The sequence below is a fragment of the Phalacrocorax aristotelis genome, chromosome 9 (genome assembly GCF_949628215.1).
Source record: "Phalacrocorax aristotelis chromosome 9, bGulAri2.1, whole genome shotgun sequence".
NCBI lineage: Eukaryota > Metazoa > Chordata > Aves > Suliformes > Phalacrocoracidae > Phalacrocorax > Phalacrocorax aristotelis.
In genome coordinates, this window is record NC_134284.1 from 32,535,571 (window position 1) to 32,563,254 (window position 27,684).

Genomic DNA, 27,684 nt, shown 5'->3' on the forward strand with positions numbered 1-27,684 from the left:
GGCAGAAAAATTTGTCCAGGCCTGGCACATATGCAACCCACAGCCATTTGCATCTACGACCAAGGTTTTGCTGTGAGCTGTTGCAGCCATGCAGGGCTGCATGACTCTGCTCTGTGCTGCAAGCAGACAAGTGAAGCCAAGGAGTGCAGCCCAGCTGCATTTCCTTGAAGCTGCTCCTGAAGACAGGGGCAAGAAGGGGTTTCTGGGGTGATCAGGGCTTGCCCTCAAGTCCAGTTCTTGGAGTTTGCAAGAGGCAGGAGGGAAAATAATGGATTTCCAAGCAAGCTCCCCTGTGGGCCCTTTGCAAGCTATCCTCACTTGTCCCCAGGGCCTCTTGGGCAGATGGCCACCTGCCAGCCCCTCACTTCCTGACCCACTGTTCCTGAGAACTCAGCAAGGCAGAGTTTCACAGACAAGAGGAAATCGCTAAGCAGTATGCAGCCCAGAGAGTGGAAAGTTTTTTTCTGGGGGGTTTGGTTTGTTTGCGGGCTTTTTACCAACTTCCCCATGAATGTATTTGACAACTCACTGTTCCTGTCTGCACAGGATCCCAGTGGAAACCGGAGCTGGGAGAGCTCTTCCTGCTTGGTGGAGGCTTCCCAGGAACGTGAGGGATTTACCAATCGCCACCTTTCACTCCCTGTCCCTTGCTGTGTCCCACTGAAGGCCATGTTCAGTGGTAAACTGCAGACGGGTTTGCTGGTGACCTGCTACTTTGTCTACCTGCTGGTGGGTGCAGCTGTGTTCCAGGCGCTGGAGAGGACTGCTGAGAAGCAGGAGAAAATAGCAGCTGCCCAGATGAAGGAGACTTTTCTGCAGAGCTTCACCCACCTCACAGTGGCAGAGATGGAGCAGTTTATGAAGGTAAGTGCCAGACCTGCAGAAGCCCTTTCTCCCTACTGTTTCCCCATCAGATGTTACTTCCTGCTCAGCCTTGCTACACAGGTAACTTTCACTGCGTTAGTACTGATGTCATTTGGATGATTTTAACAAACCCCAAGCCCAGTCCCTGGTCTAAGCAGGCAGGTCACACTAATGGGAAACACAGCTTGTGTAGCTTGACAAAGCCTTGTTGGTTAGCCCTTATTAGTTCCCATGTCACAATGTCCTGATTCTTCGGGGTCTTGCCTGCTGTTGATTTGGTTTTTGGTGGAGCCGTGCTCGTCTATAATGGGTGGCATGGCAGAAAAAAAGAAGCTGTCTGAAATGAATGGGTGTGGTTGCCACTTACAACAGTGTCACAGCACAAAGGAACAATATGGCAAGGTCTGAAACAATTTGTTGGGTGAAAAAAAAGAATCCCAAATCGCTGCAAGGAGGGTGGCATAGTGAGGGTTTGTTTTTTGAAGATGCTGCAGAAGTGAAGCAGGTAGCCTTGCCAAAGGAAAGGTGTTTCTGGTCACAGCACAGGAAGATAAGGATGAGTAAGGTTGTCTCTTCATCTTTGGTATTTCCTAGCTGTATCTGTTACAATGCAGAAGAAAATGGGGAGTGCAAATAGCCTTGCTGTAAGCATTTCCACATGGGAAACTAATGGAGCTCTTAACGGACCAGTTCACAGCATGAGGAAAGGAGGGGAAGAACTGGTATTTCTAAGAACACAACCAGCGATCCAGGCCCCAGTTCACATATACATGCATCTTTTTCACCTTGGATTTTTTTTTGCAGGTAGGGTAGGAGGAAAAAAAGGAACTTTTCAAGGCAATGAAATCTTTGTGCAAGGGCTGTGGAATAATTTCTGTTAGCCTTGATTTTCTGGGACACCAGCAAAAAAGGCAGTGAGGGAGGAAGGGGGACAGGGAAGACTTTTCCGGTGCAGTATATTCCAGCTTGTGTCTTGCCTCTGGCAAGAGTTTGAAGGGAAGAGTCTGAAAATGCATAACATGATAGATGATAGGGCTGGAGGGGCTCGGGAGAAACATTTAGCCAAAACCCCTGTGGCAGACAGTCTCAGATCAACCCAAACTATCTGATGTTCAGCTAACCTTATCTCAAAGACTACACTGTAAATATGTGCATGTGTATTCATGCATGCAGTTTGGAGAAGAGTGTATATGTCAGGCTGTATTCTGATTGTGGTCACACCAAAAGTAATGCTTTGCAAATCAATGTACTTTCTCTGAATTTAAATCTGTGACACTAATCAGAATACAGCCTTAAAAATAAATTCTCTGTGTATATAACGTGTACCCTGCTATAACTCACTAATGCCCTTCTGGGAGGGATCAGAGTAACTGCTCTGTGCACCTGCATACACGTGGATCCACCACTGCTGTCTAAAGGGCAAACTCAAAACCAGCAACCAGCCACTCCATCACTTAAGCCAGTGGGTTGTCTTGCTCTGCCACATCCTAGTCATCTATAGGATCATTTTTTCCAAAGTACTTAGCCTAAAAGAATCGAGGTCCTTGATCATGCTAAAAGAAACAAGTTCTGCAAACACCCACTAGAGCAGCATAAACATAAACATAAACATAACATAAGCATAAACAGGGCAAAAGACTAGCACTCAAAAACACCAGCTGGCTGCTACCCAACCTGGGAGATAAAGGTGTGAATAGTGTCAGAGTATTGCTGAGGACAGGTGAATGGTATTCACAAGAAAGGAGCAGTAGTTGGCTAAATCTGTATTATTCTTGCACAAGCACTTGAGAAAAGCAGCCATGTTGATATCAAACTTTGTTTTCCCTCCCAGAACCTGACTGAAGCCATTCAGAATGGAGTATACCCTGTTGGAAATCAATCACAGATTGAAGACAGCAACTGGGATTTCAGTAACTCCTTCTTCTTTGCAGGCACAGTCATCTCCACAATAGGTAGGTCTAATGCTTTCCGTGTATGTGTGTTTGTGTGTGTGTCATGCTTATTATGTCTGGTTGTTAGGACCTGAATGGATAACACATTCAAGGATTAAAACTCCAGCCCTTCATTGTCATGGATGGTAAGCAGCAACAGACCTCACCACTACACAGCTCTTCGTGCATTATTTTGGCTTGTGAAATACCAGTGGCATTTCATATTATTCCCTCTTTTTTTTTTTCCTTTTTGAGCCATCTGTTAAAATGCTCACTCTGCTGCCAGTTGTGGGTGGGAAACAAAGTTCACTTTCCTGGTCTTTTTTCTAGGGTCAAATAGGCTTTAAATCTGAGTGTGCTGTAAAGCATGAGAGAATAGTAGGAAAGAAGAGAACTCTGCTGAGGCATGAACACTGTTTCAATAACCTGTGCTGAGCTGTTTGTTAGTGCACATATTGAATTAGTAATGTGCCAGGAGGTCAAAAATTGGAAAGGGGGCAAGGCAAATGCTGAGACTTTTACACTGCTGTTTCAAGCTGTTATGACCTTTTCAGGGGCTGCCTGTCCTTTCCTGCCTCTCCCTTTCTCTCAAATACACATCCCAAAAAGTGCGAGCTTGTCAAATTTAAGCATAAAATCCACACTATTGGCTCCTGCTTCATACTCTCATGCAGTGGAATGCAGATGTTTTTGCAGAGTGAAGCTGAGGCCTCACTCCCACTACATCCTAGGCAGCGCTGCTCCACTGATCTGGGAGCGTGACGTGTCACAAGGGCCCCAGTTGTGTCCCAGCGTCATGACAGGTGTGTAGGTATTGCATGAACCCATGAAAGAACCTCCTGCTGTAGAAGGAAGAAAGGCTTCTGACCCATCACACCTGTGACAAATGTTTCATGGTTGCAATACCATTCACATATTGATAAAGCTTCCCTAGTTTGTCACCACCCTGCTACTAGCCAATCCATTGCTTGCCATCACCTGTATTATTGTATTTCTTCATTACAGCATTTCTCTGCCAAAAAATCTATTGCTTCCCATCAAATTTGTTTACCTAGTGACGCTGACAGGCTGTCCCAGGAAAAGTGCAACCTGCCTGTTTCTCTGCACCTTCACTGCAGAGATTTGTTGTGAAGGTACATCAGGTACTTCCACTCATCCTCACCAGGTTTTGTCATGAAAATGGAATATTTCTACAATAGGGAGCACAAGACAGCTCAAGCATTTGGGACCCTAGTAGCCAATAAATCACTCAGTTGTTTTGTCTTTTCCCTAAAAGAGAACACTGCATTTTCCAAGTAATGGATGTCTTGAGATTAACTGTGCTCGGGAAAGTGCCTTTTCTCAGGGTCACTGATAGAGTAAGGACATACATGAAGTACAGGACTCTTGCACTGAGGGATGTACCTCATGGGGTCTAAGACGAACAAATTCTCCAGTCCATTAAAGGATATGTTTGGAGTTCTGCAGCTGTTGTCCCACTACTTAGATAAACCCTCTTTTAGTAGGACTTACTGGCATTTAGCCAAGGAGGTCACTAACACACAGGCAAATGGACAAGAAACTAGAGACGGCTATATGTGATTCTGACATAGCAAACAGACTGGGACTCCAGCCTTGACGTCTTCCAGATCCCCAGACTTCCAGTCTCTGTCATTCCATGTATTTGTCACAGGACAGAGCATGTTTTCCATAAGTGTTTTTAGATTGCGCTTTCATTCCCACTAAGGCTGGGTCGGGAACACACAGTGCTCTCTGCATCCCCCGAAACATACAGGGTGAATCACTTCATCTGCTTCCTGACTTTTTCAGAGAACAAAAAAATGCATTTGGACTGAGACGTGCTAGCCACATCTTTTGGGGTCAAAGGCAGGCGAGGCTGGGATAGGTGCAAATGTGACTGTGGACTGCTCCAGTTTTCTGGAACATCTCTTTCGAACCATCTCTTTTCATAGGTTATGGCACACTACGTCCTAAAACTGCTGGGGGCCAGATCTTCTGTGTCTTTTTTGCTCTGTTTGGAATCCCTCTGAATATCGTTTTTCTGCACCGTGTTGGTAAGATGCTCTCACTGCTGTGTAAAAAGCTGGGGAAATTCCTGTACGAGAAAGGAATGAGAAAGGTAATTGGTTTTACTTATTCAGCCACAATTATATGCTCATTTCTAGTTTGTTTTTTTTTTTCTCAAAATATATGCTGGCATTATCCTCTATTATATTTGTTCTCATGCTGTGTTAGACATTGTGCTGGGAGGGGGAAAGAGACCTTCTTCACTTGCAGAGCTAAACAGACAAGGCAACCATAGAGGAGATATTCAGAGAAAGGTATGCATTTTGTCTACCCATCTAAATTGCAGACATACAGCCCCCTTCAGCCATCAATGGAGAGAGTGGGCACCTCACCCCACTTCTCTAGACACTCATCTCAGAAGCTAACGCTCAAGGGAAGTACCTGTCTCCTTTTATAGCCAGTAAATAGAGAGATGATTAAATATCTCATCTTGAGGCAGCGAAACATAGGTGAGCTATAAAAAGCTGTAAAAAGTAGGTGAGTTGTAGGGTTTTCAATGGATATTGACTCAATGCCTAGTGTGTCACCCCTCATTATTCATTATGCAGTCCTTTAATCCCCCTCCTCCCTTGACTTTGACAGAAGGAAACCATCAGGCTGAAGTTGTCTATTTGAGCCTAGTTACTGAAAGAGGAGGCATCTGTAAAGGGCTAGAGACAGAATGTGTGTTGCCTGGTTATACAGCAAGTCATTTGTAGCTCCTCCCTTTCTCTCACTACTATTGAGGAAGTGAGAATAGCTTTTCTGTATCTCCTCCTGTAATTCTCTTTCAGGACAAGGTATGAATGCTACAGGCAACCCTGTTCAAACTGCTAAATTTCTCCCCATGTCTGATGAACTTAAATGGAACATAAAGCTTGATCAGCTATAGACTCAAACACATGCACAATGCACAAAGGCATAAAAAATTATCCAACAGTTGCCATTAATTTCTAGACAATCTGGACTTATAAAATTCTATTCATAAACTATATGTGTCCCTGGTTGATAAATCTTAATGTATAACAAGTCTTTTTCTTCAGTCAAGGCTTCTTCATGATGGCTGGGAAGTAGGATGGATCAAAAGTCACTGTCCAGAGACTTCTTCATCAGTAGATCATTTTTAAAGGTCTTCTTGTAGTAAGGTATCCACTGGGTAAGAGCGAAGTTGTGGCACTGATGCAATGAGAAATAAAGTCAACAATCAAGGTTCTTGGAGACAGTACTGTCAGAAATGGTGTAAATATATTTTTAAAAAGTCTATTTTTCCCCAGCAAATTTGAATGTTCTTTAGGTGCCACACCTGAATACCTAAAAACTAAATGTGAAGTTGTCTGGTGAAAAGTGGAAATAGTCTTACTCCTGTAAAAGTCATTGGATGGAAATTCCTCCTATACTCATGGCCACTGGAGGCTGATACAATAAGATGAAAGTCTAACATCTCCCAGGACTACTGTGGACACGCAAAACCTATAATACATGGCTTGCCCCTGCTTCAGAGTAAGGCTAGGGTTCTTTTAGAGGAAGAGCACTCAATACAAATCCTTCAGTTCCTGTGGTCCTAGTAGGTATTCCTAGATAGCCAACCTTTTTGAATAGCCACCATTATATACGGCCTGCTAGTGTGTCAAATTATGACTATAATTGAATTGGTTTCTTTCTTTTTCAGAAGAAGATAAAATTTCTGACCCTTTTGTTCTTCCTGGCAACGGGGATCCTAGTTTTTCTGTGCTTGCCATCCCTCTTCTTCCAGATAACAGAGGGCTGGTCCTACAGCGAAGGAATTTACTTTGCATTTATCACCCTCAGCACGATTGGCTTTGGAGATTATGTAGTAGGTAAGGTTGGTTTCAGAGAGGAGACACAGCAAAGCACCAGGGTTAAGACTGTAATTACCATTGACTGCACAGGCCGTCAAGGTACTCTAGAAACAAATTTCTGAGTCTTTGATTGGCCTTTGCCTTGTACAGTTCGGGGGAAAATATTCATTTATTTGGGATTGCATGTGCTGATGAAAGCATAAAATTGTCTAAATGTAATGAAATGTGGTGCTTTGGGGTGCAAAGAAGACAAATATTTGGGGGAGGGAAGGGGAAGTGTAGGGAGAGAATTCAAGGACCCTAGGAATTTGCATATACCAAAAGGGATTATTTTGCGACAGTCATACAAAATAAGGCATGTATCCCTGCTTTAGCCATCTAAGACTTATGTTTGAAAGTGTAAAGAAATAAGTGGCTATGTTTCAGAAGACATGATTTCACACAACAGACTGAGAGTGGAAATCCCATTCACAGGAAAGTGAGGAAATCTACTCACTCTATAAGAAGTGGGGCTTAAACATATACATCACTGCAAAAGTGGTCTTCTTTAGTCTCCTATGCAACACTGGAGGCTCTCTGTCTTCACAAGCCAGAGCTTAGGATTTCCCCTAAAGATGAACTGTTTAAGCTATACTCCAGCATGCTGGAGTGCTTCTTGAGACACTTCCATGGATCTGCTGACCAAGATATACACTCCATGGAATAAGCTTCCAGAGAAACTTCAAAATGATCACCAGGAGCCAAATCTGTGTCCAAAAGAAGCAATCAAACACCTGGACTTCATGGAGAATCAAAGATTTCTCTACAACAGCCTGCCACATCTTGCCAGCCTGAACTTCTTTTCAGTGGGGATATGAGAAGGAAGCTCTGAAACTAATATGTGAGTATGTGTTGTCCCTACAGAGAATTTGGAAGCCTCACGTCCCTTTTGAATGGACAGACATCAACCACACAACAACCCCTAAGCTCTCAAGACTTGCAGAGATGCAAGAAGGGCCTTGGAGACTGGCTGGCAGCCTTACTGTGCATTTGAAAGATTTCTTACATTAGGCTGAGGACTTTGGCAGAGGGAGCCCACAAGCTTTTCCAAACATCATCTGATGTTCCCTGCTGACCTTAATTTCTCTGAGTCTGCTTTGATGATCCAGTTGACATCTTGCTTATTTGTATGAGTTTAGTGATCGTAATGATCTTGTAGCCTAGCTGATGATTAATTCATGTAATAACAATGAGTTGATTAGGCCACGTCTCCCCAAGTGATCCCAGCCAGCTAACTACTCCCTCTTGCTACAAAGCACAGGAAACAAGTGTCCCCTGAAATTCCCCTTTCACATTCTCCAGGGAAAGATTCTTTGCCTCCAGCAGTGGTTAAGAAGTATTGCCATGAACATAACACAGAACTCAGTCATCAGCAAGGAATCTGTATCACACAACAGTGGCCTCTTTGCTCACTGTTTTCTTCATCTGGGGCCAATCGTTGTCACTGCAATGGAGGACAATAGGGCACAGGCATTTCTTTCCTAACCACCTGTAGGACTTATAACCCTGGCCTGTGTGATACTGAGCACCTCGAACTTCAGTGACATGGAATATAGGAAAGTGGAGAGTGGCTGGTGCCATGCAGGAGAATAAGTGGACATCAGACTGGTGCATTCTCTTTCCCTGTCCAAATTACAAGTGTGTTTTACAATAACAACAGCAAGTCACAGCCGGGTAGTAATTTTACTACCTCCATAGCACTTTCCTCCTCTGCAGCCTTACTATTCTACAAACACAGTTAAAAAATAGAAGTTAGTTAGGCCTCCTGGCTCTGTGATTTCGTCTTCATTAGGATGACTTAACTGAAGCGGAAGCATTTTTCCCTGCAGTATTTATCTCAATTGGCCTTAAACAACAGTGATAAAATGATAAGTTTAATGCCTCACACCTTCACAATGAAACAAGCAGAATCAATGACTGCTGTGAGTATTATGTGTTTAGAATTGATTACAGATGGCAAATGGATTTGTGCTGGCCAAGTGGAACAGAACAGGCTTGCGTTTATTTGCATTTTAGTAATTCAAAACTGGTTTGTAGCTGTTGTACTTTAAGCATGAGACAAAGCCTGTTTTGGGTAGGGAGACATCGTAGGAAAATTTCAGAGTCTGGATTTAACTGTAACACATCTACACATAGGTGATACTTCTAGGGTGAAGCTTCCCTTGGGCTGCAAACTGAACTTCAGGTAAGAGCACAAAAGGAGATGCTTTGTAGCGAGGCTGGCGTTCCCTCTGCCAACTCATCATCAGCAGAAGAAAAAGAAACAGCTGTTGGATATCTATCCATGAGGACAAACCAGCCCACTCATGCCCCATTTCCAGACCTCTTGCACGATGAAATACAAAAATCCTGTACATTCATCTATGCAGTACAGAGCACTGCAGGACTTCAAAAGAGTTGCCAGCACCCTGGCTCCTTCTGGGCATCTTCATAATAGGAGATGATCCAGCAGGTTTGTAGTGATCTCCCTGTCCATGCACATTGCGGTCTTACTGACTATGCGGAGTTACTCTTGACAGTGACTTCTAGCACTCAATAAGCAATATGACCAAGTTTTCCTGCAGACTCCAGGGCCTATCAGCTGTATCATTATGATAACATTGTGTGGGACTAACTGAAGTAGGAGCAAATGCTCTCTGTATGTTGTTGTTGGATTGCTGATGTCTGAAAAAACAAACAAAATGACCCATGCAGAAAAGTGTGTGTGTGAGACCGGCTGATGCTAAGAAGTTTGGACTGCATGAAATAAGCTTCAGTCTACTGGTTTCCAACAAAGTTGTGTTGTTGGCACATGTCAGTGAGTTCTCATGAGTCACCAAGTCTTTTAATGGAGGAAGCATCTGACGCCGTTCAAAAGTAAAGTAGGAATTTCAACTACTCTCTTTGAATGATCAAGTGTACCAGTAATTCAAAGTAAATATTTATTAGGTTATAATCACACTTTATGGAAATACACAGAACTACAATAACCTGGGTAGTAATAGTCGTGTACTTATAGTGGCCCACTGTGCTTATAGTGGCCCACTGCGCTCTGCTTTTTCTGCTTTTTCTGCTTTTGGAGTTCGCAAATATTTTCCAGATAACGCAATAAAATTTTACACTAGTTCCCACATCATTGCATTTACCTGTAGATACAGAGGTTCAATTGCTATGCTGTAAGGGGAAAAACAATATCCTGCTTTGCTGCTAAATCAACTCAATCCCAGTATATCTTTTTGTTAGGCAAGCGTGTTTGCGATAGCATATATCAGTTTATTGCAAAAACAAGTGACTTGACTAGCCTTAACCTAATGCTGTGGAGGTGAAAGACTCCACTGCAACGGAAAAATCACCTTAAAGTACTCAATGTAAAATACATTGATGAATCCATTAGGCTGGCCCACTTCACACAGGCAAAGCAATTTTAGCTTTTTAATTTTCTTCTTTGTCTCCCCTTCTGCAGGTAAAAAGCCTGACAGGAATTACTTTTCCTACTACCGAACGCTGGTGGCGATTTGGATTCTTTTTGGCCTTGCCTGGATTGCTCTCCTATTTAATTTATTGACAACGGTACTGGAAGATACTGAAAAAATAATTGTCAAGGATCTTCATCAAATTGGAAAGGTGAGTAAGGACAATGAAGCAAGCCAACAAAGAAGATGCTGGCCTGCTCAATTTATTCCAGAAGAAGAACTACTACCACCACCTGCTGGAGGGGATACACAAGAAATGGAGTCATTAGCAGCAGATTCTGAACACACAAAAGATGAAGATGTTTTTTCACATAGCAAAACTATTGCCATGACATATGAGAATTGAATTATTCATTGGAGAGTTGCTAGTGAATTATTCTAAAGAAACTCCCGTGGAAATAAAATTTATCCTACCTTTTGCTGGGATACATCCTTCCAGAACTCAAGGCTTACAGTTACACAAAGCCTGAATATTAATGGTATATTAATTTGCTCCTCAAATTGCAGCTGGGTTGTGCTAACAACCTGAGAAGTGCACTTGTTTTGCAAGGCGTTTTTTAAGGTGCTTCCACAAAAATGCAGAGGAGGACATGGTAGAGCTTGCTGGTTCTATTTGGATTTTGCTGCTTGCAATAAATCATGTCTCTTCCAGGAACTGGATAAGTTATTACAATCTGAAAGACATGTTTAAATAAAAAGACCTGGGCTCAGTTCAGAGATACTAGAAGCATCTAATGAACAGGGTTAGAAAAAAGTTAGTGTGTTAGAAAGTATTAATTCTACCTCTTCCTGTTTTATACTAAGATGAATAAAGGCAATTTCACCTTTTATCCCTGTGGCTTTGAAAAAAACTTTCTGATGGTGTTTATAAAGACCATATAAACCCATGCCTTCAATTCAAATTTTATAATTATTTTATTCTATAGGATTTTATAATAACAGAGACTGGTTTGAATGGAGGAGTCCTCACAGCACTGGAGCCTTGCTGCCATGTTTGTATTCCAGAGGAGCTATAAAGTAATTAAAAAACCCATTCTATTATGCTGTGCTAAGATAGCTTTGTAAGTGTGAGTGTTCTCTAAACAGTGCAGCTTTACCTTCAACCACGTAAAAAAGAACGTCAAATCTGCGCACTGTGTTTCAGATGTACCACCTGGCATGCAGGCCATCCCTGGGTGAAGATCGTGGCCTTTAAAGGCTTGATGTACGTGTCAGGTGCCTTGTGTGCGCCAAGAGTGCATGAAAACCCTGCCCTGAAGTACTGGCAAAGCAGCTGTGGTAAACACAGTCACAGAGGTGGAAAGTCCCATGGGTGTATATGGTTACACTAAAAGTCATTCTAGTCCAATATCCTGTCTCTGACCACGCCTACTAGCATATGCCTCCAAATAGTGTAAGAATGAGGCAGCTTTACCATGCTCCCACACTGGGATGCAATCCCTCTTCCAGTAGCTGGTGGCTTAAAGGCTGCCCAGAGAAGAGGTGGAGTCTCTGTACTTCGAAGTCCGTGAACTTTCCCAAATACTGAACTCACATCAGTATCCACAGGACCCACCCAAGGCAGACCATAGGTTCAGTACACGAAGTGCCTCCCTTTGATGGTGCTGAACCTGTTGCCTGACAGGTTTTTGTGATATTCTCAAGTTTCTGTTTTGTGAGACAGTGAATAATTTTTCTCAACTCACCCTCTGGGTGTTAGTTACAGCAAGACCAGCCTTTGCCAGAACTATTCCTGTATGAAAGGGGGAATAAATTATAGCTGTAAAGAAATTTTAGGCCATAAAGATGCAATCAGCCTTGAAGTTGAATTCATAACTTTTTCAATCCAACAAAACCACACTTCTTGCCAAAACAAATCTGCTGGTTCACGACCTGGCATGTAGACCTGACCAAACATGTACTTTCTTTCCCTCCCCAAATCATTTTCCAGTGTTACCCTCAAGGCTGACTTCTTCCCTAATAAGTCTCACTCTCAGTAAAACTTTCTGAGACAGCAGGAACAAGAATTGTCTGAAATCAGGCCAAAGTGGCAGGGGTATCAGAGGACACAGTGGTCCTTGTGCAAGCCATGACCCTGTTGCTATCACAAGGCGACACCATAGCCAGGCAGAGAAAGCAGCTGGATGCTTCCAAGCAGACATCTCTTCATCTCTCTGTGTTCCCCTCTCACCAGCCATTGACTCACATTATTATTCTCCAGTCATCATTTTTTCTCTTCTCTCTTTTCCCAGCCCTTCTACAAGGACCATTACCCCCATCCCCAACCTAACAGAGACACTATCAGGGCTGGCTTAGGGAGAAGCAGTCCTGCATTGGGGTGTAATGGCCATTTTGCACAGTTTCTCACAGTTCCTTCCAGGTCAGTTCCTGGTGTTTGATGTCCCCCAGCCCCAAGGTGGAAGGCCGGGCCTCTGGGCCAGCACAACACATGTCTGTCTGCTGTCTCTATTGCTGGGGAGAAACAGGGGCCTCCAAGGAACATTTTAAGGCAGCACACCTCTGAAGGGTTTCCTTCAGTTTGTTCCCGCTGTCCCGCTTGGTCCCTGTCATGACAAATAACATAACCCAGCCCTAAAACAAGCCGGTAATGTCCCATTGCAACACAGAGCAATCAAGGATGCTTGTTCAGATATTTCAGGAAGGGCAAGAGAGATGGCCCACGGACTCTGACTGTAAACAGCAAGCACAGAGCCAGGCAGTGGCTCTCTGAGCAGAATAGGACAGATTCTCTGTCCTTCACGCTGGTGGGTGTTTAGCAACAAGCCATGAAAACCGAACATTTCTTATTTCAGAAAGTCAGTCTGCCCTGTGCAGCTATTATCATAGGTGCAGGCAATTGAGGTTTAAATCATGTCCCTTTGCCATGCTCCCCGGGTAAGGATGTGCCCCTCCAGACAAGGCACAGGGGGATGAACAACCCACCCAGGGGATGCAGGAAAGTTGAGCCGAGAACAGATACCATGTGGCTGTCCTCCTTCTGGCCCCAAGAATTGAGGTGTCCCTTCAGCTGTAGATGCCAGCCTGAAAACAGAGAAAACACATCCACAAGCATAAAAAACATAAAATCTCTCATGAGAATTCCCGATAACTGCCCTAAGAAGACTAGCCATTCATAAATCCTCTCGTACTTGCAGCTTGGCCTTTTAAAGAGTCTCAGCTTTGAGTCTTGTGCCCTCTTGTGGCTGTGTGCAGCAGATCCCCTTCCTTTGTATTTCTGCCAAGGTCGGGCAGTTTTACTCCACGTCCTACTGTGCAGTTCAGCTGACATAGCTGGTGCAGCTCTGGCCAGTGCAGTCCCAGGACAGCAGCTTTGTCAGTGTGAACCAGAGGAAGCCACCCTGGATTATTTAGTTCTTATGAGCTCACTAAGGGCCAGAACGTGCTTCAGGCTCAAGAAAGAGATGGAGATGGGCACCCCAAACTGTTCCAGCCAGGGATACTGCCTTGAACCCACGCAGAAATAGCTTTGTGGAGGTTAGCTGGGAATGTGACAGCTTTCTGTCAGCAAACAATTGTGCGAAGGGCCCTCACTGGCAGCACACATGGTGCAGGCGATGGGGTACACTCCCACTATGTGCCCCACAGACCACATTCCCCTGCATAATGACGGCTGCCGGACCGGCACACATTCACACCCTCTGTCCCACAGGGAAAGGGACCTGCAAAATGGCAGGTTTGGGTGCAAGCTTTGGACCAGGATGAGCTGGCCTACTCTGTGGCAGGCTCGAGGGTAGGCAGTGCCTCATTCAGCTGAATGGGTTGAGATAGAAGCTGCAGATACGTGGAAGAAAGAACCAGCACCAAAGGGTGTGTGGTCCTCTTTGCTGGGAGAGGCAAGGGAAAAGCCCAGGGAAGCTGCAAGCCAGGGTGGGAGAGGAATGTTTTTGGATGCAATATTGTTCCTCATGCTTTCGCTGAACAATAAAGCTGTCTCTGGAAGAGCTTAGGCACAGCAACAAATCTCTCCAGGGCTGGAGCAAGCAGCCTCTTAGAGCATTATCATCCTCTGAGCACCACACAACTGCAATAGATCTTGCCCTTACATCACCCCTGAAAGGGGAAGCTGCTCCTTTCTGTGCACATAGAGAAAGGGCAGATAGGGCCATAGAGAAAATTAAGTATATCACCCAAGCTCATGCATGAGGCTTTTGGCAACCACCTGGTTTGGTGCTCTCTCAATCAGGACCAGATCTCCTAGTATTACTTACTAATAAATTAGACCCAGCTAGTGTTTCTGTAGTTGCTGAGTTTAGGTAAAATAATCTTGAATTGAGAGCAAAGTTAGAACAAAGCTCCTGAAGATTTAAAACAGTCCCAAGACTTTTAATTCAAGAGTGTAAGCCAGGCTCTGGCTTGTCTTCTGCTTGTTCCCCTTGCCTGAGGGACAGAAAACAGGAAAAAAATCATTTCTGAAATCCCTGTTCTGCCAAGCTGCGAGGCGACAGCAATCCTCCGGAGACCAGGCAGAGGGGTTCTCCATCGGCAGATCTGCACAGCCTGGAGCCTTTCCCATTTAAAAGCCCTTGCTGTGACCCAGCCCCACTGCACTGCTCAGGGAAATCCAATTTTTGCGGAGTGGCCTCTTTCGCAACTGCCAGCTCTCCCACTGCAGCTTGTTTTCAAATGGGAAACATTTCCAAGGCAAGCCAAATACTTTCCCATACACTAAACCAGTTGCGGAAAAACTCCAGGACTATGATCATGAAACATATTATCTTGGATTAAATGGCAGCAGCATGTTCCTGCATTCAGTCTGGGCTGCTCCTCATACCTCACCCACATCTTCCCTGCCAGCTAGCAAACAGTGTGCATTTCTGCACTTGAAACCAAGGAAATGCCATGAGGAATTATGTTTCCCTCAGAAAGAAGCCCCTCAGAAATTCAATTGCCTCCAGAGAGAACAGGAGAAACTGTACTTTGATCCATCTTTAATTAGTATATGGAAATTTTTAGGAATCTTTTGAGGTCTACTTCAATTAATAGCCAGTTCTTTTGGAGAATTTTTTTTCCTGGAAGCAAAGAGACTACTCAAAACAGTGGAACAGCTTGGCTAATGTAAGAGCATATAGCCAGTGGGATAAAATTTTTACAGAAATTACTAAATGTGGGCCACACACGTGCTGTTTTCCACTCTGTCACACTTGGACATGTGCTTTCTTGCCTGACTCGTGACCAAAAGTCACTGGATCTAGCTCAGTACTAGTTTAACAAACATAACTAATCACTCTCCAAAGGCCTGTTCGCCATCCCTCACAACTGTACACAAAGAAACAAAAATATCAGATTTTGGTGTCAGCCAAGTCCCCTTGTACCAATCCAGCAGGACTCAAAGTGGCCTTGAAGATTTTCTGTGAGGTTTTATACCAGTTCTTACACTGTAAAGAAAGGCAATCCCTGGGATTCCTGGCACATGTAGCCGAGGTCCAGCCTAGGGTGACATTGCTGGTTCCATGCTAGCAAAGTCAATATTTAGCTATTCTGTGGCTAAAAAATCAGAGGCAATCAAAAATGCTGCCCTCCAGAGAACCTCGTCCATGCTCTTACATCCCCACAGCCAGCCTCCCCTCCACCTCAGGACATGAACTCAAACAGCTTCAAATCTGCTTAGAAAATTCAGCATTTTCTATCACAAGGGGTTCTGGACTTGATTAGGATATTTCTCTATCAGAGGTTTGGAAAGGCTTATTTTACTGAGTTAAAGTTAGGGCAATTTTTGAATCCATTTAATTACCAGTTCAACATTATTTAGGGGACATGACTACTGAATAAAGACTCTCCAAATTTCTCTTTCAGTGATTCTCATATATGTGGTTGGAAACCGTAGCTGTACTTTTGTGGTGAGATGCTGAAGCATGAAATAATACATGCCCAGAAAGAGAGATATACTGATAAGCAGAATGGAAACAATAACAAGCATGGGTCATTGAAAAATGAAGGGAGGTACAACTTACAATTTAGGTTAATGGCTTCCTTGAGAGGGATTAGCCAGAAACATGCTCATATTCTCAAAGAACAAATATGACTTGAGGAAAATCCAGCTTCTTGAACAAAAAGATTATTGTTTATCATAGCAAAGCATGGAGAAAATCATGCATCAAGACCAGAAAAGAACATAAGTCAGAATTTTTGCTGAAAATCCCCCAGAATTCACAGTTCCGTTAATTTAAATGACTCATTGACTGCTTTAAAAAGAAGGTTAATGTCTTAAATTTAGAATGGGTTTAGACATTTACTAGAATCCAGGATGAAACCTGAGCAGAGATCTGTCTATTCTCAACTTCAGAAGTCCAGGTATTAATCTCAAAATACAATACAGTCTTAGAATGAGAAAGATGTAAGAAGCCCAGTATAGGCACCTTCCAATCGGTAGGCACCAATTTTGCCTATTCAAGCAATCTGCCTCTTTGCAAAACATGCAGGAGCAATTCAGCATCTCTATTGTGCAAGTGTCTTGCAATAGAAATGCTGGGGACAGGGCATGTATAGTGCCCAAAAGTAGATGTAAATCAGTCAGAGATTAAATGTCCATCTCTGCAGAACTTTGGCCAGTTTCCCAATTGCCAGTATAAAATTCCAATATATAAATGTTTTTAAATAAATTTTTTCCCTTTCTTCCTTTTCTTCCTAATTTCTTTCTTCCTGAAAGCCTCAAGTTGCTGAAGGGATGAAGAATGGATGCAGCAGAGCTCACTACAGTCCCAGAAACGCTTGGCAGCTCTTAGAGAAACATGGCCCTGTAGCAAGCTCTACAAAGTGCTTAAAAGTTGAGCGTAATAGCATCAGTGGTAGCACAATTTGGTGATGCCAAGTAGCCAGAAATTGCCAGGAGGAAACCAAAAGGCGAATTCCCAGCAGTGATTATAAAAGTCTATTCCTTGCTTGCAGTAGGCCTCTGAGCAAAAGCCTGGATACAAACTGCCCAAATCAGCAACAGGATTTCAGCAAATATATCCAGACAATTAGGCATGCCCTCGCGTCAAATCACCCTGGCATAGCAGGATATCCAAAAGGTGCTTTTTACAAAATGCAGCCATGAAGGAAAGCAAAAAGCTGTGTGGAAATAACTGTGCGCACACACTGCCACGGTATAGCCTCCAGATGTCAGCATCAACCCAAGCAAGAGAGAGGCACATTGCAAGCAGTGCAGAAGAACCCCACTTGCAGCCTATGCCTTACAGAAACACTCTCCTGCAGTCCCTGCTCTCCTGCCTGGGACAGAAAGACAGACAGACAGGAGGTTTTCCAATCCACCTGGAAAAAGTGCTCAGTTCACAGACAAAACCAAGGGATGTAGTTTGTAGCCATGCACGCAAGCATTTTACATGCACATTATACTGATGTAGGACACATGTCTGCTTCTATGTGTGCAGGTGCTCATCACCTATGTATATGTATATATGAGACATAACTTTTGGTGTTAAAAATAAAAGGCTCTTTGCCAAGAGTTTTACAGGAAGGCAAAAGTAAGGCATGTCCTCCAGTATCTTTTCTAACCGTATGCATATTCTTCTCTCCCACTACACATTCCTGTGTGCCGTGCAGCTGATGAGCTGAGAAACACAGCAGTCAGCCCCTGGATAAAAGATCTGAGAACGTAAGCATGGGTTGGATCCCCCAGAGGTGTAAGGCAGCATACCTTCAAGTCTATGCAGTAAGGTCTATGTTAACTGATCAAGAAATCGGCTGTCTCTTCTAGTCCACTTGGCCTGTTAAGTTCATTTTATGCCATTCTTCTAGCAATGTAAATTTGCCTATTGGGGGTAAAAAAAAAAAAGCTTAAAAAACCCCTCATCTCTGCCTCTTCTTGCCCTTCACTCCGCCCTCTCCTTACAGCCACAAGTTTTAAACGCATCCAAAATTTATTGGGAAGGAAAAGGCCCCAGATTCTGTTCAAAGCAGGCATTTACATTGTCTCTGTCACAGTGTGGATCTGTGAGGCAGAATAAAGTCACAAGTTCAGCAGCACAGCCCCTGATGCCAAGCATTGAGGCAGCAGAGGTGTGAGACCCAATGGAGGCTGCTGATCACCCTTCCATAGGCTGCGGAGGGGTGTGCAGGGTGGCGAAGAACATCTTCCAGCCTAACCCTGCAGCTGCAGATAACTGTGGGGGGATTCGGGGTCTGTTTATTTAAACACATACTCCTGCTTAACACCAGATCAAAAAAAAAAATTAATGAAGGCAATGCCAGATTCCCCAACTCTTGTAGGGCACAGAGATGGTGTTTTCACATGAAAAGACCCTCAAGATCCTCCTGCACCAAAGTGTTCATCCTAAGAGCAGAGCTGAACACAGCAAAGTTTGAGTGGGGCCAGGGGTGCCTGGAGTGATTGTGACAGAGAAGATCAATGGATCTCTTCCAGCCATAGGTTGTCAGTTAAGTCAAGCACTGCTAATGTGGGATGTTGTCCTGAGACCTCTGTTAGCACTATGACGAAGCTTTTTTTAATTCCTCTGTGTAAAAGGCATAATCCTTGTATGCCAGTGGATCATATCCTTGAGATCCCTAGAGAGCAGGGCAAATGTGGAAAGAAAGGGAAAGGAAATTCCTTATTTCATAATGGTGCAAACAGACATGTCAGGAGAATTACATCAACATGCAGCACATGTGAAATTTAATACTCCACCTAATGCATTTAGATGAGGCAAAATGCAAAGTCTATACTACCTCTGGGAATAATTCTGGTAGAAAGCTTTCACCACTAGGATCCAAGGACTTTCTACTTTCTCCGGAATTTAAGCCTTTGTTTTCAAAGCTTTCCTGAGAGACTTCAAAATCAAGTTTGTTAGGTGTACATTACTCTTTGAAGCTCTGTCTTCCAGAATGAAACACCAGTGCCCTTCCCAGCAATGCTTGAGTAGCATGCTTGAAAATCAGTAAACATTCATGGGGTCACAGACTATCTGCAGAAGAGGAGAGCCTGATCCTTTGCATTAGAGAAATCAACATATGCAAACATACACAGCCCTTACCATTTGCCTAGCGTCAGCTGGCATTGCTGGAAGGGTGTTTCAGACTTGCATGGGGTTCCACCAGCTTTGACTGTGGCCCATAAGGCTCTCAAAGGCTTAAAAATGCAAGCAATATTTGCTCTGGAGTCCTTGCAGACAGGAGGAGCCTGAGATCTTCTGGCTGGTATCCCTCCCCCACTACGTCACAATATAGATATGGGATTCAGCGAAGGATACAGCTCAGATGTGGCTTGAATTCAGACAAGTGACTTGAAGTGATGATTTACCCCCCCACCAGGCTGCAGATGATCGATGTATTATGCATGAAAATAGTGCCAGGCACAGATGGGGTGGGAGTAGAAGGTGTGAGCTGATAATGACAGCAGCCAAGCTCTGCTAGAAAAGACTTTACAACACACTTGCATATTGGGCAGAAAAAGGATGCAACATGCATGAGAACCTAGCCATGGTTTAAGGGGTCAAACAGATTAATTACTGCCAAAACTGAGTTTTATGCAAGGATTTGAGTGGCATGGCTGCCAGAGGGAGCAGAGGATTAGCCTTGATGATTCAAGAAAGTGTCTTCCCATCTTGTGTTCTTGAATAACCATAGGGAGATGAGTGAAATACTTATTCCGGGTATTAAAAGATGAAGACAGGCAATCCAAAGTGGTGACGTGGTGCTGCATCAGACTTTGTCTCCAGCAGGATCCTGGCTCATACTCAGCACAGTGCTGAGAATGTGACACCAGGTCCAAAGCTGAAACAAACCGGAACTTCTCCTTGGACACTTCTAGGGTTTGGATCTAAGCCCTTGAACACCAGCACGCATGGAGTGATCCTGAAGAAACAGTGGCAGTTTGAATGGGCAACATGTCACTGACTTGGAGCCAGGTAGGTACAGACTTCAGTGGGAGGATGAATCAAGAGAGCTCCAGCACCATCTGCGAAAGGCCCTGGTGCTGTGAGAAAGAGCTTAGCAAGTGTGCTAATCAAAAAGACCCACACGGAAGCAGTGGTGGCCCAAAGAAAAGCCTGTGAATTCCCTGGACAACCTTGGAGCACTCTGGAGATCATTGCAAGACCAGATGCTTAAAATAAGCTGCTTCCCTTCTGCAATCAAACCATGAGAAGGGGATACTCTGTTCCTTATACAGCTTCTTCGAAGAAGCTCCAGCCTTGGAGTATGCATCTGACAGCTGGTGGGACTTCACTGGCTTTGCCAAATCTGACCACGGCTGATCCCTGATGCAACAAAATGTTGGGCTTGAATCACCAGAGGCTGAGAATGTGCTTGTCTGAAGGATCATCAGGCAAAGGCAGCAAAGACTCGCTGGCCACTTGCAATGCATTTGCCCATTTCAGGCTCTGTGGAAGCCTAACCCTACACAAAAATGTCCTTGCAGGAGTCCACTCTTTGCTATCATCCCTGCTCATGGTGCCAGTGACATAACAGCTATAGGAAGTCTGTGTCTAAGGGATCTAAGCTGTGCATTTAGAGACATGCAGCAATCCTTGCAATGCTGAGACAATGTTTTGGGAAGTAAGGCCAGCAAGCATTGCACAGAAGTGAATATTTGTGGTGGGTTGACCCTGGTTGGATGCCAGGTGCCCACCAAAGCTGCTCTATCATGCCCCCTCCTCAGCTGGACAGGGGAGCGAAAATATAACAAAAGGCTTGCGGGTTAAGATAAGGACAGGGATATCACTCAGCAATTACTGTCACAGGTATAACAGACTCAACTTGGTGAAATTAGATTTATTACCAATCAAATCAGAATAAGGTAACGAGAACATGAACACAAAATCTTAAAATACCTTCCCCCTACCACTCCATTCTTGCCAGGCTCAACTTCACTCCCAATTTTCTCTACCTCCTCCCACTACGCAGCGCAGAGGGACAGGGAATGAGGCTTGCAGTCAGTTCATCACACATTGTCCCTGCCGCTCCTCCCTCATCACTGCCTTCTCTTGCTCCAGCGTGGGTCCCTTCCACAGGGCACTCCTGCAGGAGCAGACCGCTCCAGCGTGGGTGCCCCCCAGGGTCACAAGTCCTGCCAGAAAACCTGCTCCAGCATGGGCTGCTCTCTCCATGGGTCCTGCCAGGACCCTACTCCAGCATGGGCTTCCCATGGGGTCACAGCCTCTTTTGGGGCATCCACCTGCTCTGGTGTGGGATCCTCCACCATGGACCTCCACGGTTGTAGGGGAATCTCTGCTCTGTTACCTGAAGCACGTCCTTCTCCTCCTTCTTCACTGACCTTGATGTCTGCAGAGTTGTTTCTCCTATTCTCACTCTTCTATCTGGCTGCAGTTGAGTAGGGCTTTTTTCCCCCTTCTTAAATATGTTATCCCAGAGGCACTACCACCATCTCCGGTGCACTCAGCCTTGGCCAGCAACGGCTCCATCTTGGAGCCAGCTGGCATTGGCTCTATCAGACATAGGGGAAGCTTCTAGCATCTCCTTACAGAAGCCACCCCTGTAGCCCCCACTGCTACCAAAACCTTGCCACGCAAAACCAAACCAACATTTTACATCGCCTACAGACTAGGGCCCTATGAAATGTAGCTGTTTCACTGCTCAGAAAGCGATCTGGCCAAATTTCCTCCAAACAGGACTCAGATACTCAAATTTGTCTGTGGGAATAAGCATTTCTGATAACACTACCCAACTTAAGCTTGCAATGAAACCTCCCATAGAGGGAGCATCCAAGGCATAAGGTTTCAACTCACGTTATTTCCCATAGCCCAAGTGGTTGCAATCCACTTATGGGTGTGGTAACTCACTTAAAACAAAGAGAAAATGTGTGATATAAAGGGTACATTAGTAGACTGGAGGAGCCCAGCACTCATGATGGTTCATGATGAGACGTGTTGCATCATGCTCTGCTAGCCACTGGTCTGGGTTGTCTCTGCTTCCCCATCTCCCAGCTCAGCAAGCCATCTCCCCAGGGCTTACTTTACACACATTCCAAGACACCTTTAAACAGGCTTCCCTGTCGCTGCAGCCCAACACACTCTCCCTAAACTGTAGGAGGACCTGAAGGGCTTGAGTGGGGCCAGTTTCATTAGCTTTATACCGAGCCAAGGCCCATCACAGACTAGTAAAAGCCTCTTCTTTCCCACTCAACTTGGCTTTAAGATCACATGTTGTGGTACTAGCACCACCAAGACCTGTGCATCAGTCCAGATCTGGCCACAGTCTATCCTGTGTGGCTGTCCTTATGCATTTTCAAGTAGCTTAGCAGCAATTTATGGATCAAAGCTAATCGATAATACCAGAGCCCTTTCACCATATTGCTTTCACTAAATTACTGCATCCTTTAAAAAAAGAAATCTTAGCAGACCGCAGTACAAAGCCAGACAGACTGTAACTACCAAATTATGTTTATTTATTCTCTCTGGCTCTTGGCTGGCCCCATTGCCAGCATATCTTAGTGTCTCTCAGTCATCAGCATATTTGCCTTCCCTCCCCTCCCCCTACCCCGAGGTATGTGTCTTCTCTCAAGTACAAAGCAGACTGACACGGCAAGTTTTTGAACCTATTTAACACTGGCTTTATCTGAGGAGAACTAGATACAGTGACAGACCTCAGAATTAATTACACGAAGGTGAATTCCCGTCACAGAGCCTGGCACAGTGTCACTGAAAACATTTTAACAACCAGACTCTGGCCCTCAGCTGCCTTCATGTAGTGTAAAGCAATTATTTGTACCTGCTTGGTGAAATATGCCAGCCCCCTCAGAGGTGCTGTGGTATACCAAACATGGTTTACTGTTGTTACTCGCAAGCAGGACAAAGAAAAGGCCATATGGTGGACCTCGGCTGTGCACAGAGTTGCTGGTGCTGCTGTGCTCAAGCCCTTCAGGGCTGTGAATGCAGTTGTTTGTGTGCAATCCACGCAGTGAATACTCTCTTGCAGATGAGATGCATCCAGGTTCAGTGATTTGGTCAAAAGCAGAAATGGGACTCAAGGCCAAGGAAGCAAAGTTTTAAGTGCCTATCTCAAACTCCAGCCCATCCTTGCTGGGCCCCACCAGCAGGGAGCAAATGGGAGGCTGAACCCTCCCTCCCATCTCCCTTTTGTCAAGCATCCTCAGCCCTTTCCGTGTTCTGCATCCCAGGGTATCCCTGGTGGAAAATCTTTTCATCCTTCATACCCAGCTCCAACTGCTCACTCAACTGCTTCCCCTTCCCCTCGTTGCAGTTGTTGCAGCTGACACATTCCTGCTTTTCTACTAGTCTTTTTTTTTTTTTTTTTTTTTACAAAAAGGGACGTTTGGGGTTTTTTTTTACATACCTGTATTATGAATTTACACAGAGCTATGCTGACATTGGGTTAGCTTTTAAAGTTCATTGGAGACGATCATAGGAGAGTAGAGGGTGAAAATGAGCAAAGTTGCATTTCAGCACGGAGCAAGGAAGGGAAATCCTCTTTATCTCTTCTGCTGTATCATGTGGTTTTCCTTCATCTTCCTCAATAGCTACCAGCTCCTGGGCAAGGAAAGAGGGATGCAGGGATGAGGGGAGGTTGGGTACAGTGGGGAGCAAAGGGAATTGACTGTATAAAGGGGGGATTGGGGCACAGGGCAGGGTACAAGAGGTGGAGGAAACACCTCTGCCTTTTCTGGAGGAAAAAAGCTGTCTGCAGATCCCGAACTCTCCCTCCACTGGGATGAGCTGGGTCTGTGAGGATCTTTTAAGAAATATTAGGAGCATATCAGATTTACCAGGGGCTTTGGGGTTTAGTCAGAGCTCCTGGACCCCTCCGAACTGACTGCTGGCTGTAGAGGACCTTGGGGTCACCCTGGGAAGAAGTGCTGAAGAGACCAAGCCACTCCTGCGCATAAAGTCCCATAGGCTGGCTTACGGTGGGCTCCCCACACACAGGGAGATGGGATGAGCCATCCAGAGGAGCCCACATGAACACCAAGAGAGGAAGTTTTCCAGCTGATCATCAGGAAAACAGGGCTATTCTCAGTGAACTCAGCCCCTGTGCAAAAACAAAGTTCTTCCTCATTAGGGAGGAATTTGACGTGCCTCGCTGGGACCCGGTGCCACAGCACACAAAAGGTCATGTCTTGTTCTGGAAGCCTTTCCTCCCATTCTGCCAGCAGGAAAAATCATTTAAAATAGCCCCTAAAGAACTCTGCCCCACCCCACCCCCCCTTTCCAAATACAAAAAAGAGGAAATCGCCTCAATCTGGGGAACAGTACTGTGGTGGAGATGGCCAATCTCCCTGCCCAGCCCACGGGACCCAGATTCCTTTGGCTCTGGCAGCCTCATTATTAGAAGGCCATGTCTAATTAAGAGGGGAGGGAGCAATGGGTACATCCTATTCCCACAACACTGCACATTGCAGAGATTGCCACTTCTGTGGAGGCTCACACCAACATTGATTGTTGCTGTGTGACCAGTTACATATGAGACTTTCCTGGGGAAAATTCAGTCTGTTTGGGTGTCCCAGTTACACCTTCGGCGCTGCGGGTGGCCTAGGTCTGCCTGCACCAGCTGGTGTAAAGTCTCCCAGCACTCTACTTGCCTACAAAAACATGCATCACAGTCTCATTTTGGGGTGAAGACAAAAGGAGTTGACTCTGGCAATCACAGCCATGTCAACAAGAAGGTTTCTCACCTTCATGACCAGCCCCCATCACCTGCTTCTACTTCCTGTAGCTTCAGAAGAATCAGATTCATCCAGACCCATGGAGGACCATTTTCTTATCTCTTAGCATAACACATCCAAATCTTTGTTGGAACCATTATGTCTCCATGTTACATGGGAAAACTAACAACTGTCCGTTAACTATAGTGATCTTTCTTTATCAGCTCCATTTGCTTCTCAAATTGTTTGTGAATGTGGAATTCTACTTCTATAATCAAGGCTAATTATTTGGTTAAGATAATTTATTTTTACTCTGAACTCAGCATCTTGACTCGCTAGTTATATGGATTTTCAAATGGGCTTGTAGACAGGAGGAATCACACATTGTCCAAAACCTAGGACCTGAACCAAAGAAGATTTGTTTCGGCTCTCATCAGCTGCAGAGGTCAAAGTTAAGTAAAATCGGCTTAGGGTGGGATTGGAAATCTGTGTCTGCTACATTAGCAGAGAGATCAGATGACAGACTTGACCTGGCTTCATTATCTGCCCATAAAAATGTAAGGGCCTGAAGTATTTGGGGAATGGGAAGGCAGAGAACAGGAGGGATTTCTGGAGGATCTCTATGCAGTATTTGCTGTCTGAGAAAATGAGACCAAAGGATCCCCCCACCCAAACTGTCTGATGTGAGCTCTTATCTCAAACAACAAACTGAAACCAGGAGAATCAGTCTCTTCCTTTCGCAAACAGTTGGGGAACAGGGGCTCCTGTGTGTCTCCAACATCTCACATTTATTTTTAGCTTCATCTATTTGGTTAGTGAGGTCACTGGAGCCCAGGCTTAAACATGTTTTAAGCAAATGTTACCCTGACCTGCCAAAGCTCTGAATTGCCTGTAGCTATACATACCCCAAAGAAACAGAGCTAATGGTGCAAGAGAATGTTATGTTAGCATTTTATGCTAGAGTTCAAATAACTACGTATCCTCATTTATTGCAACACTTTTTTTTTTATATGAAAAGTGTAAAATACACTTCAAGCAGTTTTGATCCAAAAAATATTTGATTAAGCTATTTCCTGGCTGAAGTAGCCCCTGCGCCTTTTCCAGTAATTCTGCGTTTGGGATTTTATTTACACAGTTCAAGGATTAAATCACAATTTCCAATCCTCAGTATAAAACCAAAAAAATCCAGCCCTCCTTCCCCCACAGTTGAGAAGCATTATCCAAATCACTGCAAAGAAACAAATGTCAGGGTACCCGAAGCAACCATCTCCCATCATTTCCAGCCTCACCCAAACTAGAAAATGAGTTTGTGGGGGAAAACCTTCTCATGGAGCTGCAGACATATTAACAAATAATGGTTTTTGTAATGACAGCTTGTTCTGCGAATGCAATAAGCTCCTGATGGAGTCCCCAAGCCCAGTGCTGGAAGCACGCCAGGACAGAGGTGCAGGGGAGCAGGCAATATTCAACACTGTTCCAGATGTGAGGTGAAGCTGAGGAGCCTGCAGGAAGCTGGGCGGGTGATAGGTAAGGTAGCACGGCCCTGGATCTTACAGGGTGAACACTTGTCCTAACAGGCTTTTTGATTGCTCTACTGAGAATCAGGAGCACACTGGCATAAACCTGGCCTCTGCACATGCTACAGCTCTTGCTCAAAGCAAAGATGTCCCCCAAGGAGAAAAAAACACCTTCAGAAGCATGCATCTATCCTTATTTTTAGTCTTTAAGATGAGTCATTCTGGAAAAAGCCCTTTTCTAAATGCTGATATAACTATCTCTCCCCTAGGGATATATTCATGTAGCTGCAGGTGATCAAATTAGGAAAGCTCAGCAAAAATTACTGTGAACAAAGTAAGATATGGTGACTATCCATGTGCAGACTTTTAGCCTCAAAATGCAAAACAAAACGTCCCTGCAGGGTGCCTGGAGCTAATACGCTTTACAGTTGCATTTGGCTCCGAGTTGCACAGGGCTTCTTGCTGGGGCAAAAGTGATAAAGAATTAAGCTCCTGTAACTCAATTTCTTGCAAGTACTTGCTATATCTGTCATGCAAAAATGTTGCGGAAAGAGCACACCTGTTGTTCATATGGAACCAGAAAATGTTAAAGATTTTGTTCAGCTCTCCTCCTGGCTGGTCAGTGTGCCTGAAGTTCACACACCATGACCAAATCCCTATTGATTTATTACCAGAATACCAAACATTTCTGCAAACAATGTTATTCATCTAGAGAAGCCACGGTCACTGCCATAACAGACTATATAAATCAAGATCCTTAATTCTAGAAAGCCAGCATTTGTGGACTTTCATTCACCCCTTCTGTTGCTCTTTCATTATTTTATGATTCCTTTGCTAAATTGATAAGAAAGGTCCTCTCCTTCCCAGAATGCCAAGAGAATATCTGCTTATGCCTTATTCGGGTGCAGATACAGATATCCCCATGAATCTGCTACCTATTTGCTAATCACTGGCCAAACCTGCAAATAATTTGTGATTTGTTTAAGTATTGAAAAGTTTTGATAATCAAATTAGCCACTGGGTGACACCATAAATGTCACATATGTGATGAGCAGTCATTCAGGAAAACTCACTGTAAACTGTTTAGAGACCTGTGCTATGGAAAATGAGTCATTTTAGCAATCCAGATACACCGGTACGTAGGTACCTGGGCTCATTCTGAGTAGTTTGAGAATGGGCAGAAAAAAATAGAAGAAAATCCCCTGATAATTTGTGGAGGGTAATTTACTGGGTCTAATCAGAGCAAACATCTCTATGGCTGGAACGTTGAAATAAATTAAATATAAAGCCTTCAAGGTCATATCTTCCCAAGCTAACAATGCAGTACTGCTGAACACTCTGGGTAACGCACTGTGCTCCACTGTGAAAAATCTTGATCACTCGGATGTAATGGGAATATTTCAAGCAGCAATCAGGCTTGCCTGAAACAAAAGGGCGTAAAGAGAGGATATAAAAGAT

At 44.4% G+C, this 27,684-nt stretch overlaps 1 protein-coding gene and 1 long non-coding RNA gene across 5 annotated transcripts; one reads left to right on the forward strand and one right to left on the reverse strand.

The window, feature by feature from the left end:
* The first annotated feature begins 394 nt into the window (after positions 1-394).
* LOC142062152 (potassium channel, subfamily K, member 16-like) lies at positions 395-11,197 on the forward strand. Of its 4 annotated transcripts, none has more exons than XM_075104208.1 (6): positions 395-864; positions 2,696-2,816; positions 4,748-4,914; positions 6,511-6,679; positions 10,143-10,303; positions 11,079-11,197. In XM_075104208.1, exons 1-6 carry the CDS (start codon positions 436-438, stop codon positions 11,166-11,168), a joined length of 1,137 nt encoding a protein of 378 aa, XP_074960309.1. In that variant the 5' UTR covers positions 395-435; the 3' UTR covers positions 11,169-11,197. The 4 variants fall into 4 exon arrangements, with proteins under 4 accessions (XP_074960309.1, XP_074960310.1, XP_074960308.1 ...); XM_075104210.1 differs by lacking the exon at positions 11,079-11,197 and having other exon boundaries at positions 414-449; positions 547-864; positions 10,143-10,982; XM_075104207.1 differs by lacking the exon at positions 11,079-11,197 and having other exon boundaries at positions 398-864; positions 10,143-10,982.
* LOC142062153 (uncharacterized) lies at positions 11,085-27,626 on the reverse strand. The gene is made up of 3 exons (XR_012662385.1): positions 27,374-27,626; positions 23,404-23,597; positions 11,085-13,173 (listed from the first exon to the last, which is right to left on the reverse strand). It is a non-coding gene; the product is annotated as an uncharacterized LOC142062153 (long non-coding RNA).
* Positions 27,627-27,684: the final 58 nt, after the last annotated feature.